Below are 16,348 nucleotides of genomic sequence, written 5' to 3'. Positions count from 1 at the left end.
TCTTACATTTATATACAGTTGAACATTGGTATCTCAAACATATTGATATCTCGAATACCATGGATATGTTGAAGTGATTGAAAGTCAATCCCAACTTGGAAGTCCCAACTACTTCTTTAAGTATTTTACCCTCGATGTCTCGAATCCTCGGATATTTTTAAGTTTTTTCTCGGTCCCATCAAGTTCGAGATAACAAGGAGTGACTGTACATGCTTTCAATAATGCATGTTGAACTGAACATGAATGATGTACAATGCACATGTATATACTTACATATCTACAGCTTCTCCATCAGTCATGTCCATAACTCCAATATGAGACAGAGGTGGTTTTCCTTGACTCAGGTAAGATATATAGACCCCGTTAGATGTAGAAACACTGCTCAATCCAGCTCCATTAATCCCTTTTACTGATACAAAGAGCTGAAATCATACATGCAAAATACAAAGTCATATAAGTGAAATTTACAGTGAAATGCAAATCTAGCAAGTAGTCCTTATAATCGAAACAATTGAACATTATCTCAAAATCTGATACTAGTATTTCGAATATCAAAGGTTTCTCGAAGTGAGTTACAAATTCGAACCTTTTTTTCTTAATGTTGAGTTAAATATCTCAAACACTGATATAATTATCTCAAATACCATGGATATTTAAAAGAAGTTTTGAAGTCACAATCACTTATTCTTCATGCATTTGAACTTCAATACCTTGAATCCTCCGATATCTCCACGTTTTTCTTGGTCAAATTGAGTTCAAGATAATGAAGTTTGACTGTGCTTTTACTTCAATATCTTGATCCATCAGAATGAGGTATCTCAATTCTTTTAGTCCCAAAGTGTTTGATATAATGAGGTTTGACTGTATATAATTTTTGATGCAAAGAAAGATAACGCTTACGTCCAGTGAATGAACTGTATGCTATCACAACAATAGTAATAATGCCAAAATAAAATCCGTACAAAAATTATTTGAGAAAATAAGACGTTTTAGAGAAATACATATGTATGCCCCCATGTTGCTATATCAAAAAAAGTGTCAACTTCAAATTTTGAATGTCTGTCATGATAGTGAAAAATGGTTAACCTACATACTAGTCAGGGGGTAAACATATTAATTTGATGTTTGATTCCTATGCCTTAAAACCTTTGCAACCACGAAATAAAATCTCCAGAAACAATTTTTTCCCTCAAACCATGAAAATTTGACCCCCATGAAAATTATGTGATTTTTTCAGTTTATCTTTATTTTTTTTTTCACTTTAACCCTTTAATTTTGTGATTAAAAATCAATAAGGGTCATCTACTCCTGAAAGGAAACCAACGTACCATGTTTGATGTCAGCCAAGCACAGTGTTCCAAGATATTTAGCAGACAATATAATATCTTTCCATGTCTTGAGTACCGGGTAGTTTAACCTTTGAACTTATTACCTCAAAAGTATTAAGCGTCATTTAGTCCTCAAGGGAAAACAAATCTTAAGAAATTTGATGTCAGCAAAGCAAAGGATTCTCGAGATATTGAGTGAACGACACTTGCGTCTACTGACCAACATACTGAATACTGACCAACAGGTACAAAACAATATGCTCCCTTTTTGGGGGTGGAGGGGGATTGCATAACATCATGATGAATCCTTCAATATATCTTATTCATCCAATTTTAAACTCTGCATAATAGTGAAGACTAAGCAGTACCTGTCTGTATCCATCCAGATTGAGTCCTGTCACAGTATGATGTTTGCTGTCCGGTGGAATTCTGTAGAACGCTTTGACCTGGCCTCCTCCAGGGGTAATTCCAACTGCTACTTGATACCTTGAAATATTTTTATCATGCACAGTTATAGGGCTATTTTTTTTATCTCAGTTCTAAATTATTCTTATCAATTAAAAAATTATAGACCCTTACTCCACAATAGCAGACTCTGGGTCAGTGAATGGAATCCAGGTGACAGATAGAGAAGTCAAAGACTCTGTACAGACTGCATCCAAGGTCTTACATTCTAACAGAAAAATTAATACAAGTTTAATTTCTTGCCAGTAAGTTACTAAATATGACCAAAAATATCAAATTAAAAAATTATAGGCATCCATTCATGCACCCTGGAGTATTCATAATCTGATAATTTTTTTTCTTAAAAATATACCATCTTTTGTCAGACAGATCCTTGCATTCAATGTCACAGTGTTTTCATTGCTGGTAGCATCAATTCTGTATACAGAATGAAGGTCTACCACCATTCCTTTCTGGGGAGGAGTTAGATCCACCCCAATAGGATCAGAGAAAGCATTTTCAGTCATGTCAACTGTGTTCACTGCTGAAACAGTCACATAATACTTGGCACCATGCTGCATCTTTTCCTCAATGCCTACCATGAAAAAAAAATCATGTATATAAATATTTGCTCTTTAATATTGGTTGTTAATTCACAAAATTTCTTTATGCATCAATAATTATACTATGCATAAATAAATAAATAATGGATATTCTATTTTTTCTCAGCTTCCCATGTATACCTTGAATAGTAAAGGTTTGAATGTACCCAGGCACTACACCACCAGAAAATACCGAGTTGTCTCCCTTAGAATGACCCATCATAATCCTGTATTCCTTGATTGGTGACTCTGCATCCACAAAGTCTGTCCATGTACACACTATAGGAACAGATGCCTATAATAAAGATTAAAAAAAGCAGTGTTAACTTCGACTCTTCTGTGAACACCTACTTCTATATTAGACATATTTCTAGAATGATGGTTGCTTGCCTGTATAAAGGATGGACAGTTGACAGTTCCAATCTGTGGTGCTGTCTCATCTATCAATATTGTTCCTGTTCCGCTTTTGCTGACGAGACCTACTGAGTTTTCTGCCCAAACACTGACTATGTTAGGTTTCCCTAAAAAAATTAAATGGTATGTAAACTTTAAATGTAAAATGTAAAATATTAATCCTTATAATATAAATTTGAATGATGATGTACAAGTTTATGCCTCAGTTTAACAAAACAAGTAATCACTGTATCTACTAAGAGATCTGATAAATAAATACACATTTTGAATTCAACTGACCATCAAAACTCAATATGATGTTTTTACATGTATCTTACTGAGATACATGAAATTTCATAATGATTCCATTTGAAATCATAGAATATAGGCTTTTTTGTTAGAGTATGAATCCTCCCTGACATACAAAAGGACAGACAAAAGACGAAGTGGTCCTTATATGCCTACAATGCTACTCGGGTAACACAGTAAAAGATGACAGAAACAGATATACCTGAAAAAAATCTTACCTGTTACATCGGGTGTAACTTCATTATTTGCAAGGAAGCTTGATAATGTTGAAGATACCGTTACTTCTTTTCTCTCTGCAATGTCCTGACCAAATGGGAAGGTGCCTACAGAGTACCAAGCCCTCACAATGTGGGACTCTGTGTCATTGTAATGCCACAATGCTGATAAGGCATCTTCTGTTTGCTCGTAAATCAGCACTCTGTCAGAAACATCTAAATCTATAGATTTTTCTCCAAATCTAAAATTGCAAAAACATACGGTAATTGCATAATTTTCTTATGCTCTAATAGAACAAGAATTTTGTGAGCCAATGCTCACTAGTAATACCCCAGCTCTGAATAGAATATATGCTCTCATGAATCCCACTATATAGCATGCCTAAACAAAGAGTGTGCTAATATTTCAAGTATCGGCTTTGAGTAGTTGATTGGTATGGACAGACGCACGGAAAAACAGGAAGTTGACATCGGATTTGTACAAAAATGAATCCCACTATATGGAATGCCTAGACAAAGAGTGCACGTGCTAAAATTCCAAACATCAACAATGACTAGCTGCTGAGAAAACTGCGACAAAAATATGGTACGGACAGAAACACAGATAAATAGGATGTTGACATCGCATTTGTACAACAAGAGGCCCAGGGCCACATCGCTCACCTGAGCACTTTGGCTAGTAAAAAGCAGAAATCAGTTCAGTATTGAAAGTTTAAATATAAAAGTGGTTGGGGGTATGATTTGAACAAGCTTAAATATGACATATAATGGCTTTGCTGTTTTTAAGATGAAAATTTTTATTGATATATCCTTTATATTCCTTTGTATACCTATGATCCCCTGTTATGGCCCCTCTTTTCTCCTGGGGGGAGGGGGGTCATGATTTGAACACATTTAAATCTACATTACCTTTTTGGATGCTTTTACATATTTATGACCAATCATGGCTTTGTTGGGAGGGGGTATGATTTGTATAACTATGATCCCCTGTTATGCTCCCTCTATTCCACTTGGGGGGTGAACGTTCATGATTTGAACAAATTTAAATCTACATTACCTTTTTGGATGCTTTTATATACTTATGACCAATCATGGCTTTGTTTTTCTTGTGAAGAATTTTAGAGATTTTTCCTATGTATTCCTATGTAAAACTTTGATCACTCATTGTGGTCTTACCCTACCCCGGGGGTCATGATTTGAACAAACTTGAATCTAAACTACCTGAGGATGCTTCCATAAATATGTCTAATCATGGCTTTGCTGTTCTTGAGATGATTTTTTCATATGTATTCCTATGTAAAACTTCGATCGCTCATAGTGGTCCAACAATTCCCCCAGGGGGTCTTGATTTGAACAAACTTGAATCAACATTACCTTTTTGGATGCTTTTAAATATTTATGAACAATCATGGCTTTGGTCTTCTTATAAAGAATTCAAAGATTTTCCCTATGTTTTCTAATGTAAAACTTTGATCACAAATTGTGGCCCCACCTTACCCCCGAGGGTCATGATTTGAACAAATTTGAATCTACACTACCTCACAATGATTCCACATAAATTTCATATTTTCATGAACAGTGGCATGCCTAGATAAAGAGTGTGCTAAAATTTCAAGCATCAGCAATGAGTAGTTGCTGAGAAAACTGCGAAGAAATTAGGAACGGACAGACACACCGGCATACAGACAGACACGCAAGGGTAAAGCAGTATATCCCCCTCTCCTTTAGAATGGGGGTATAAAAAATCAGTTTCCTTAATTTCTAATACACGTTGCTTGATCTTTTTCTAAAACACACCTGTCAATGCCAATAGTTGGTGGGGACTGGTCCACAGTAAATCCATCTGAACTTGTCTCCAACACATTTCCTCCATTTGTGATGCCTCGGACAGTTGAAAAGTAGGTTTTATTGGCTTCCAAAGGTAAATTTACTTGAACATAGCCTGAACTTGATAAACCTGTAAAATGAAAATTAAAATGACTTAAATACTGGGCACAGATTTGATCCTCCTACTTCACATAACAAGTTCAACAATATGACCAATCTGTTGTGGCCCCTAGCCCCGTGCATTACAATTTGAACAAATTTCATATTACACTATATGAGAATGCTTGCAAATCAATATCAACAAAACATATTCTAGTCCTGCTGTTTCATAAGAAAAAAGATTTATATATTTAACCATGCATGTAAAGGTCAAAATAAGTTATGCGTACTCATTTCCCGTATAAATTAGGCCCCGCCTCCCTATATGTCACATTAACAGAGCTGCTCTATGAATATTAATAATTTTATTTGAAACATATTCGTATGATTAAAAGAAATTGCTAGGTGTTTCAAATAGGTGTGTATCAGTTCACCAATCCGACACACCTTTTTGCAGGGAATCAGTCTTTTTACGGTGATTTTCAGGGAATCAGCAAAATATATCGATTTACTCTTATATAGTGAAAAATCTGTAGAGGTATAATAAAAAGCTTTGTTGTTAGGTAACCTTTCACATCTTTTTTAAGTAAAATATATAAATATGAAACAGATGTGTCAGACTCTGTGATATCTTTTATATCAAGCTCACTGAGATACATCAAGTTGACATGTGAATGGAGGTAACTATTGTTAATTGATAATACGTCGAAGATATATCAAAAAGGTGAGTTAAAGGCTACAGCAAGTGTTTTCTTCTTCTCATGTAAAAGTTTTTGAATAAATTCTGCTTCATATGAATACAAAAACAGGCCTGCTAATTACAGAACTCAATTGGACTCAATTGGGACCCATGGGAATTCTAAGATTGTTGGAAGTCCTGATTCTCAAAAACTACATAGATATTGTCAATAAGAAACTCAAGCATCTTTTTCATATCAACTTCAAATACCAAATTACAAGGTAAATATATTTACAATTTGATTTTTATTGAAAAAACAGCCGTATATGATGTCAAAAAGCCTGAACTTTATTGTGGGGAATGGTTGTATAAAGTGTTGAAAAGTACATGTAGTACATTTTGATGATATTTATTTTAGAAAAATTTGTGATTTCAAATTATCGAAAAGTTCCTTGGAGAAAGTGACTCCAGAGTCAATTGGTGTCTTCCTTTAACCACCCATCACCTTGCAATAAATATTTAAATTTAGTTTTCTAGACAAGGAGTTTACAAATTATGACAGGTAGAAAGATTGATGAACACATCACATACTGCAGATTCCATACTATGAGCCTGATCATAACAAGAAGTCTGTGAGCGAATGCTCACTAATAATACCCCCGCTCTGATGTGAATACACAAGTTTGGTTATGGACAAACACAGTGATAATCAGGAAATTGACATCGGATTTGTAAAAACTGAATCCCAACATATGGCATGCCTAAACAAAGAAAAAATTTTAAGCATCTGCGATGAGTAGTTGCTGAGAAAACTACAACCAAAATTTATTATGTATGGTACGGACAGACGCATGGATAAACAGGAAGTTGACATCGGATTTGTTCCAAAAATGAATCCTATTATATGGCATGCCTAAACAAAGATTGTGCTAAAATTTCAAGCATCTGCAATGAGTAGTTGCTGAGAAAACTACGACCAAAATTTGTTATGTATGGTACGGACAGACGCACAGATAAACAGGAAGTTGACATCGGATTCGTACAAAACTGAATCCCACTATATGGCATGCCTAAACAAAGAGTGTGTTAAAATTTCAAGCACCTATGATGAGTAGTTGCTGAGAAAACTGCGACCAAAGTTTGTTATGTGTGATACGGACAGACGCACGGATAAACAGGAAGTTGACATCGGATTCGTATAAAAATGAATCCCACCATATGGCATGCCTAAACAAAGGTTGTGCTAAAATTTCAAGCATCTGCGATGAGTAGTTGCTGAGAAAACTACGACCAAAATTTGTTATGTATGGTACGGACAAACGCACGGATAAACAGGAAGTTGACATCGAATTCGTACAAAACTGAATCCCACCATATGGCATGCCTAAACAAAGAGTGTGTTAAAATTTCAAGCACCTCTGATGAGTAGTTGCTGAGAAATCTGCGACCAAAGTTTGTTACGGACAGACAGACAGACGGACAGACAGACAGACAGACACACAAGGGTAAAACAGTATACCCCCCTCTCCTTCGGAGCGGGGATATAATTACCATGCCCAGCAATATCTGTTTTCTCCATATGAATAATATTGGCTGCTGTGAATGGGAGCACATCATCTCCACTGGGTTCAGTACCAACTGCTACCTCGAAATGCATGACTCCATGAAGAGCACTCTCAAATCCAGTAAATTGTACAGAGACAGTGGAGGAGTCCAGCTGGTAGTCAATGTCTGATGTGATGTTGACAGCTTGTTTCTTTATCACCGTCTGATCCACATTATCAGGGCCATCCACAACTATTCCTGGAATTATTCAAAAAGATAACTATCCGATTTATCAATATTCAGTCATTAAAATGAATTGAAATTACCTTAGAAGATCTCAATTCTGAAATGTTTTAAAAATCGCAATTTTCATAGATGTTCACCATATGCACTAACCAGCTTTGTCCTCCTCAACTACAATAATGGGAGTGGACGCTTCAGGTGGTGAATTAAGCCCAGCTCCATTCCTGGCCCTCAGTGATACATAGTACACAGGAGATCTTGTGGTCTGATTAGTCAATTCTAGATTAAGTCCACTGATATACTGACTACTCTCTGTCCCCACAGACTTCCAGAACAACTTTTCGGTCCCTCCTTTAAATAAAATACATACTTTGAACTATCACTGTTTTTTACCACTTAAAATTCATAATTTCAAATAAAGAGATATTGTAGACAACAGTTACCTAGGGTGGTTCCAACGGCCACTTCGTAGTCTAAAATTCCAGATTCTGGGTCTCTACACAACCAGGAAGCCCTAATTCCTTTTCTATCAGCCTGCCAGATATGACCTTCTATCTTTTGCTCCTTCATTTTTCCAGTCACACCAATTTTCAACCAAAGAATCTTATAAAGGCACATTCAATCATTTAACAAAGCTACTTGTGAAAAATCTTTAAAGTGTATCAAAAGACTATAGCATTACATAAAACATTGAACTAACGCTATTCACATGAAACGCTTCTATACAAAGAAGGTTTTGTTTTACATATTGAAACTGGATTTATGTTATAATAATTGATAGACAGTAATGAAAAAAAAACTTAAAATAGAAACATAAATATAGTGCAGCAAGTTCAGAATTACTATTGGTGGTGAAGTGTCTATGACTATGCCATTTGTCTCAAAGGAGGCTAAGAATCCAGCATGGTTGATGGCTCCCACTCTCATAGTGTATCGTGCTCCATTCCTCAGTGTGAGGCCTGTCCAAGTGTGACTGGTCAGATTTCCATCAGGCAGGTCTTTCCATTCATTCTTTACCACTACAAATTTAATCCAAATACATGAATACATACATGATACCAACAGTATGAGTGAGGGGAAAGATATTGAAGTGCATTATTTAGTTTATATCCCTTTACACAAAATATCTTGTCAATGACTTTTTTCTAGCTACAACGTAATTTAACTTCTATGACTGTGTAATATTATATTGCTACCTGGGTATTTCTGTGTTCTGGTGCCATGATACACTTCATAAATTCTAAGCTTTATATGATCCACCCCTGACTCCTTATCAGAGTATTTGAATGAAGCGGACAGTTGATCTGTTTCAGACTGAAAATAGAAGCAATATTTAATAAGCTTAAGCATTTGCATGATTTTCCCCCATCATACTTTCACAAAATTCAAAAATTGGATGTTTGCTCTTCTTCAAACATTTATTGACAGCTTTCCATTTTTATTGTGTTGACAGAAACTATACAATTATTCTTTCAACAAAGAATTAAATTCCCTCAATCATTTTTAACATTTTGTTTGCATTTTTTTCTTATAAGTATACCTGGAACTCTCTGTCTTTGCTTTCTGTTCCATCTCGCAAATAATGAAGCTCTGGTGGAGTCAGGTCAACAATGAATCCATCTGTGCTGTTCACAATATCATTTAAGGCTTTGTTAGTGGTTCTGAGGGATGTTTTTATTCTGTCTTTATGACGATTGTGGAAATTCAGCCATTTTACACTGTTTGTTGAAGCATCAAACTTAGTCCAGTCTCTGATTTCTTCAAAGTCGTGACTCATATTTCTAACAAAGCAAAAAGTTAAGCATGTGTAAGACCCATTTCTAACTAGGAAAAAGAAAATGATGATGTTCTCTGGGTTTTTTAGTATGTTGATATCAAAACGCTTGATCTTTTGACCTTAAGATTTGCTCTACTGACATTAAAAACTAATGATGTTTTCCGAATAAGCAAATTACCCAGATAATGAATGTAAAAGTATACATATTCATAAGTATACATATATTGAAAGTATTGAGTACTTTACAAGTACATGTAATTGTAAACACATTAACAACCTTGACCTTTCAACTTAAAATATGACTGAATGACTTTTAAATCTTAGGGTGCTTTACTGTAACCTTAATTTACATAGTGAAAAGGAATTCCGTCAGATGAAACTTGATAACTAACAAAGGGCATGTTTGATAATGGTTCTTTATTTTAAAAAGACTTCCCCTTGAAAGTTTCAATTTAAAATTGATTTTAGGTAATATACATGTAGTGTAACATATATGTCAACCTTCCTATGCTTGATGTAAACAAAACTTGTCACACTGAACACAGGTAAACTTACTTAGCTCTGAAAACTTTTACATCATAATGACTTATGTTAGACTCTGGATCATAGAAGTTTTTCCACTGTAAATCAACTTTAGCTTGGCTTGTTGTGTATATCAGGTCCGTAAAATTTGCTGAGTTCCCATCCACAACTTGTCCAGGAACTGGTTTTGTAAGGTCAACTAAAACTGTACAACAGATAAAGGAGTATCCACTGAATGCTCTATTGATGTATAGCAACTAAAGTAAAAAGTGGCATACTCTGAGTCTATAGAAATCAAACTAAAGTCATTTCAATAGTGAATACCCCCATTTGAGATGGCCGACACATTCTGTTGTATGTGCCCTCCATTGTAGGCAAACACAGTAGTGAAGTATTTCTGGTTGTGCTGTAGGTATTTCTCTGGGTTTAACTCTACACAAGCAGCATGAGATCTGCTGGAGAACTGAGTAAAGTTTGCAACATCTGTTTCATTAGGAGAAGATCCAACACCCACCATGTACATAGCAATTCCCGATTGAGGATCATAGAAATTCTGCCAGTTGCTGCAAATCTGAAAGTTTTATTTGCAACCATAAATCAAACTTTATTTTTGTGTAAAAAATACATCACCCAGCTAAAATGTCCTCAGTGAAATTCTCCTTACCTTCTCCTTGTATTTGGTGTAACTAAGATCTATTCCAGGTATTTCTCCATCATTGACCACACCAGCCACAGGGGGAGACCTGTCCACTATGAGAGGGGAATCACATATACCAATTGTTCTCAGGTCCACTGCAAAAAGTACATGCATGTCTCTCATATCTTTAAAAGTAAAATGACACGAATTTCACAGAACAACAGAATTTAAAATTTGTACAAAAAATCAGTCGAACAAATGTCAATACCATTATTCACAACTTTGACTTTAATCCAAATGGGAACACCTTCTGTAACTTTATGGAGGTAGGTAAGATTTTGATTGTATTCCATGGGAAACCACATCAGTTCATCACAGTCTCGTGTAGTCCTACCCAGACACAGGTCATTTCTAATCACACCAGAATTTGGATCACTGCAACATATAATAGTCCAGGTAGTCTGGTATATAGCTTTTAATAACAAAACCTACTTTCTACTGAAGAGACAAAATTATAAACATTACAAAGAAGTATTTTATGAAACACAATGTACACACTGACTTCTGTATCCTGTAACTATGGCCACTATCTAGTATGATAACTTGACATATGAATTTTCTTATTTTAAATTGTTTGAAAGTTATGGAAAAAGTGGAAGCTATGGAGAGACAAAAAGCATTATAGAACTTAAGCCTTACTGCAAAAAATGTGCCATCATGGTTGCAAACAATTGTGTACTTACGATGAATTATGATTCAGTGAGAGGTTGAACTTATCCTCGTCGTAGCGGACATTATATACTTCATAAACCAAGGGTGGACTGTTGTCCACAATGTAAGGTGCTGAGTGACAGAAACTTGTACACAATGCTCCACCATACTCAATGTTGTTTATGGCTCTTACAGTGACATAGTAGGGTCCATCTAAAGTTACAGAAACTTGGAATAAAATCATGAACACAAAGCTTGTAATTTAATTTGCAGAAATTCAGCCAATTGTGATAGATGTTTCGAACTCAAGATATACTGTCAACTCCTATTACAATTCAAATTTCACTAATAATTTAAAATGAGTGCAATGTGTTTTGAATCAGATGTAAAATATGGTGTATAAATCACACCTGGTAAAACAGTGTATGGTTCCTCTAGAGGGGACATCATGACAGTATGAGTCCACTGTGACCGGTCAAACAGGTGAGCATGTGGATCATGATGTTGCTTTATTTTCTCCTCACATATTGACTCCCCAGCTGTCACTGAGTATCCCAGAATTCCTGTCTCATTGTCATAGATACCATCCCAGTTTGCTAAGAAATATCAAAATTATTTCAAGTCATTCCTTTAAGCAAATCTCATATTATACACTCTATGACTCTACAGAACTGCATTGAAATATTAATGGTTATAACGGTATTTCATTCAGAGCTTATATTGTGTAAGTTTCAATTTTTAGTAAGAAATATTGCTATTACCAGATATATATCTATTAGCCCTGGTATACTTGAGGTCATTTTTATAAGTATGGCCATTATAGACAGTGTCAGACCTCTCCCGATCAATGACAATTCGGTGATTTTTTGTCTTTTGGTTCACTCCTTCACAGAATCTCTCTTCCCAATCATCTCTGTCATCGGGAATGACATCCTCACATTTTATGGTTTCTAGCTTATCACTGGTTATGTTTATCTGCCCTAAAATCGGTATTCACCAGAATTTAATTACAAAATACAGATAAAAAAAATCATAAGCTTTGATCAGAACAAGCATTATCCAAATAAACAACCAAATTCATCATATTTTTTCATTCTGAGAACAAACACTAGGCCCTTTAAGTGTCAAAAGGAAGTTTTCTTGCCATATAGTCTGCTTCTTTCTCTTTTGCAGCTTTGTAAAACTTGGAGCCACAAGAAGCTCATTTAGTATAAAGGGCAATGAGGAAATTTTAATATACATAGTATAAGGGCATTTCTTTAAATTCAAGGATTTTAAGCCTGAATTTCGTACTTTTGGTACAGGGCTTACTGCTCATTAGTATCATGCAAACCTTCTTCCTACAAGAGGTCCATGGATTTACGATAGTTTTTAATATATGACCAACCCCATCCTGGGGCCTTAATTTTACAGCTTCGCTAGAGAACTTCATTTTATTTTTAATTTATTCAAATATCGTTTTTTTTTCTATTAAATGTCCAGAAGTAACGAAGATGATTAACAACTGTATGAATTTTGATGGTTTTGGTCCTTATATGTATCACTCAGGCCCTAGAGCCATGACATTTCTCATTTTTAATCCCTTTATCTACAGATGTTTCAAACCAATTTGGTTGAGATTGATCCAGCCATTTCAGAGAACAAACCAAAAAATGTTGAAAAGTTAACAATCATCACACAATGACAGACAAGAACAGATAGGCAATAGGTGACTTGAATGACTCAGATGACCACAAAAGGTTGAATCAACTTCATCCAAGGATGTCTTATGGCACTGCGGTTCTTGAAAAGTTGAAAATGTGAAAAGTTAATGCATGATGGATGACAAAAAGACTAAGTAACTCAGGTCCCCTACAAATCAATCATATTGTACACTTTATTATATATACTTTCCACATAAAAAAAATACTTACACGATGTTGGATCTGGAGGTGTATAATCTGTTTTGATAGGTTTGGATGACAGTATGTTCTCAAATCCAAGACGGTTCACAGCATGAAAGTTGAAGTGGATGATTTGATTGTGAGGTAACTGGACATTTTCATACACAAATCCTTTATTGGAACCTACTCCAAGCTTCTCAAAGTGCATGTAATACCCATCCTATTGAAATTTCATGAACAATATCTTAACATGTCTGAATCTTCCATTTCAAAGATCTATCATGATTGTTGCAGTCACCAAAATATACTGCTTTGTAACATGGTTTGCTTTATAAAAAGTTATATTTAACAATTAACAAGAGGCCCATGGGCCACAACGCTCACCTGAGTTACTTTGGCCCTGGTTTGAATAATTTAGAATCTACACTACCCAAGGATGCTTCCACATGAGTTTCAGCTTTTCTGGCCCAGTGGTTCTTGAGAAGAAGATTTTTTAATGACCCAACCCAATTTTTATCTTTTCTTGATTATCTCCCCTTGTAAGGGGGGTTGGCCCTTCATTTTATCAATTTAAACTCCCCTTTAGCCAAGGATGCTCTGTACCAACTTTGGTTAAAATTGGCTCAGTGGTTCTTGAGAAGAAGTTGAAAATGTGAAAAGTTTACAGACGGACGGACAGACAGACAGACAGACGGACGGACGCCGGACAACAGGTGATCAGAAAAGCTCACTTGAGCTTTCAGCTCAGGTGAGCTAAAAATTCATTGTTAAAAATCAGATTTAAACATTTTACTTGATTGTTCTTGGTAATACAGCACTCGGTAAACTACATGTACATTTGTCCTAATGGGACTATTATCCACTTCAGGTTGTACTCAAAAGAATGCATACAAGAACTTTAATTTATAAATCACCCAGATTCATGTCTCATCTATTTGGACATAAGGAACATTTATATCACCTAAAACTTTTGTAATCCAAGTTCTTTTTCAAAATTATGATCTGAAGAAAAGCTTAATTTCAATCCCTGTAATCAGGATTTGTGCAGATTGATATTCACTGTATCCTCTAGTAATGATCAGATTTTTAATAAAAATTAACTTTGACAATTCCTGCACTTCTAAATGATAGCCTTGTGGCAACGCACTTTGAAAAAAAATTTCAAAGTGCGTTAAAATTGGGACAAAATCAACGCACTTTGAAAATTTTTTTTAAAGTGCGTTAAATTTTGGACAAAATCAACGCACTTTGAAAAATTTTTTCAAAGTGCGTTGTAACATAGCCTTATAAAAAATTTCAAAATAGGTTATGGTCATGATACATTGCATTATTTTTATTTAAGGAATGTTTCTGTCAATTTCCAGCTTTAGCAATTCCTGCATTGTACAGTTATCAACCAGGCAAGAATTTTACACTCTTTTAGTCTACGTGACCTTATTCCTAAGACTTTGTTTCTGGGTTATATTACACACTTGGATAATAAGCATCATTTGGGTTAAATATGAACTCCAGTAATCCCTGCATTACAGAAAATTAGAATGAACAAGAATTGCAAACTTTCAGTACCTTGGACCTTGACCTTTTGATCCTGATCTTTTTTTAATTAAGAGACATTAAAAAATAAATCTTCTTCAAAACATATCTGTCAAGTGTGTGGTAAATATGCAGACTATAGGTTGAAAAAATATTACTATTGTGTAGTAAATATGCAAACTCTAGGTTGAAAAATATAGCAATGATATTGTCATATTTTGGACCGAATGATTTCAAAATGTACAGGGATATTTCTCAAGCCATTCTAAGCCTATGTAGTAGATGCAGTCTGTAGATTAAACCTTCTTTATACGTTATATTGTTATTGCTCAAATAAATGTGAAATGAACCTAGCAATTATTCTTATGCCCCATAATCAGATTCAGGAGTACATAGTTTTTGCCATGTCCGTCTGTCTGTTTATCCACAAAAATTTTAATCTTGCCCATAACTTTAACCTTGGCCATAACTTTTGAAAGTTGGTGCTCGGGCTTTTATATCTCTCAAGTGTATTCATCGTGACAAGACCTTTCAAGGGTGTAAATATTTTTGACCTTTCAGTTTGACCCACTTTTAAAATATGCATAATACTTTTGAACAGTTAGCTCTGGACTTTTGTAAGAAACACTGACATTTACAGTCTGCTAATAAGGGGCGCAATTGGTACCCATGGAACTTCCAACAGATTATTGGAAGACCTGATCTTCAAAAAACTACATAGATATTGTCAATCAGAAACTCAAGCATCTTTTTAAATTCAACTTCAGAGTACTTGCATGTACAATCAGAGTGCTTTTAACAAAATAATTTTGTAAATGACCAATGACAAGGTAAGTATATTTACGATTTCCATTTTTATTGAAAAAACAGATGTCTATGATGTCAAAAAAACCCTTCAATTTTTCGTGGGGAATGGTTGTATAAAGTGTTGAAAAGTTGTACGTTTTGATGTTATTGATTCAAGTAAAATTTTGTGAATTCAAATTTTTACCAGGAATATCCATTGACACAAGTCCTTTTTTGGGTAACAACATTTTTGATCTCTTGACCTTGGAGTTTGACTTGCATTTGAGAAACTTTAACCTTCACCGTAAGCTGTCATACAGGGCATCAGTATTTCACAAACACATCTCGTTGACTTTGACCTTAGACCCAAAACAGTGGTTGTGTAGTTTTGACAGATGGACGCTGTGATAAGGGCAAGCTGTTCTGAAGTGGAGCCCTAAAAATAACTGCAAATAAGATATGATGAAAGATCTTGTAGATATTCTTTCTTCCAGCAATACTTACGCGTGATATTTTGTGATCATGTCCTTCAATGGCCTCCAGAAGTTCACAATGTCCAGAAGTTCCATAATCATAATTAAAACTCAAGCATTTTGTTACATGCATCTCATTGCACCTCTCTGCACATTCCTCTTTAGTTGTTATCCCGTTGAACTGGTTTGCTTTGATGCCCCTTCCCACAAGTCTCCCAGTCTTTCCAGATGAGAACAATTCAATCACTTTCTGATTCAAAGGATCATGACCTAAATCGAGGATTTAAGCAATATTATTTTTTATTCTACTACCACTTCTTGTTACTTGAATCTCTGCTTATT

At 35.0% G+C, this 16,348-nt stretch overlaps 1 protein-coding gene across 1 annotated transcript in view; it reads right to left on the bottom strand.

Moving 5' to 3' along the window:
• LOC133184959 (uncharacterized) overlaps nucleotides 1-16,348 on the bottom strand; it is a 226,303-nt gene that overhangs the window by 22,505 nt on the left and 187,450 nt on the right. Inside the window, exons 163-185 of the mRNA XM_061320024.1 lie at nucleotides 16,038-16,276; nucleotides 13,245-13,434; nucleotides 12,093-12,311; nucleotides 11,742-11,927; nucleotides 11,364-11,544; nucleotides 10,889-11,055; nucleotides 10,648-10,775; nucleotides 10,308-10,554; nucleotides 10,017-10,188; nucleotides 9,225-9,465; nucleotides 8,881-8,998; nucleotides 8,528-8,703; nucleotides 8,128-8,287; nucleotides 7,838-8,035; nucleotides 7,448-7,699; nucleotides 5,060-5,248; nucleotides 3,295-3,513; nucleotides 2,765-2,895; nucleotides 2,516-2,669; nucleotides 2,146-2,367; nucleotides 1,908-2,001; nucleotides 1,697-1,814; nucleotides 274-422 (exon numbers count right to left, since the gene is read on the bottom strand). Coding sequence (XP_061176008.1) covers nucleotides 274-422; nucleotides 1,697-1,814; nucleotides 1,908-2,001; nucleotides 2,146-2,367; nucleotides 2,516-2,669; nucleotides 2,765-2,895; nucleotides 3,295-3,513; nucleotides 5,060-5,248; nucleotides 7,448-7,699; nucleotides 7,838-8,035; nucleotides 8,128-8,287; nucleotides 8,528-8,703; nucleotides 8,881-8,998; nucleotides 9,225-9,465; nucleotides 10,017-10,188; nucleotides 10,308-10,554; nucleotides 10,648-10,775; nucleotides 10,889-11,055; nucleotides 11,364-11,544; nucleotides 11,742-11,927; nucleotides 12,093-12,311; nucleotides 13,245-13,434; nucleotides 16,038-16,276 — 4,150 coding nt within the window. The remainder of the gene's footprint in view (nucleotides 1-273; nucleotides 423-1,696; nucleotides 1,815-1,907; nucleotides 2,002-2,145; nucleotides 2,368-2,515; nucleotides 2,670-2,764; nucleotides 2,896-3,294; nucleotides 3,514-5,059; nucleotides 5,249-7,447; nucleotides 7,700-7,837; nucleotides 8,036-8,127; nucleotides 8,288-8,527; nucleotides 8,704-8,880; nucleotides 8,999-9,224; nucleotides 9,466-10,016; nucleotides 10,189-10,307; nucleotides 10,555-10,647; nucleotides 10,776-10,888; nucleotides 11,056-11,363; nucleotides 11,545-11,741; nucleotides 11,928-12,092; nucleotides 12,312-13,244; nucleotides 13,435-16,037; nucleotides 16,277-16,348) is intronic.

Source organism: Saccostrea echinata, unplaced genomic scaffold, assembly GCF_033153115.1.
Source record: "Saccostrea echinata isolate AGI-Se365-2 ecotype Australia unplaced genomic scaffold, CSIRO_AGI_Sech_v1 ptg000012l, whole genome shotgun sequence".
Classification (NCBI taxonomy): domain Eukaryota; kingdom Metazoa; phylum Mollusca; class Bivalvia; order Ostreida; family Ostreidae; genus Saccostrea; species Saccostrea echinata.
This window is presented reverse-complemented; position numbering and strand designations above follow the sequence as displayed.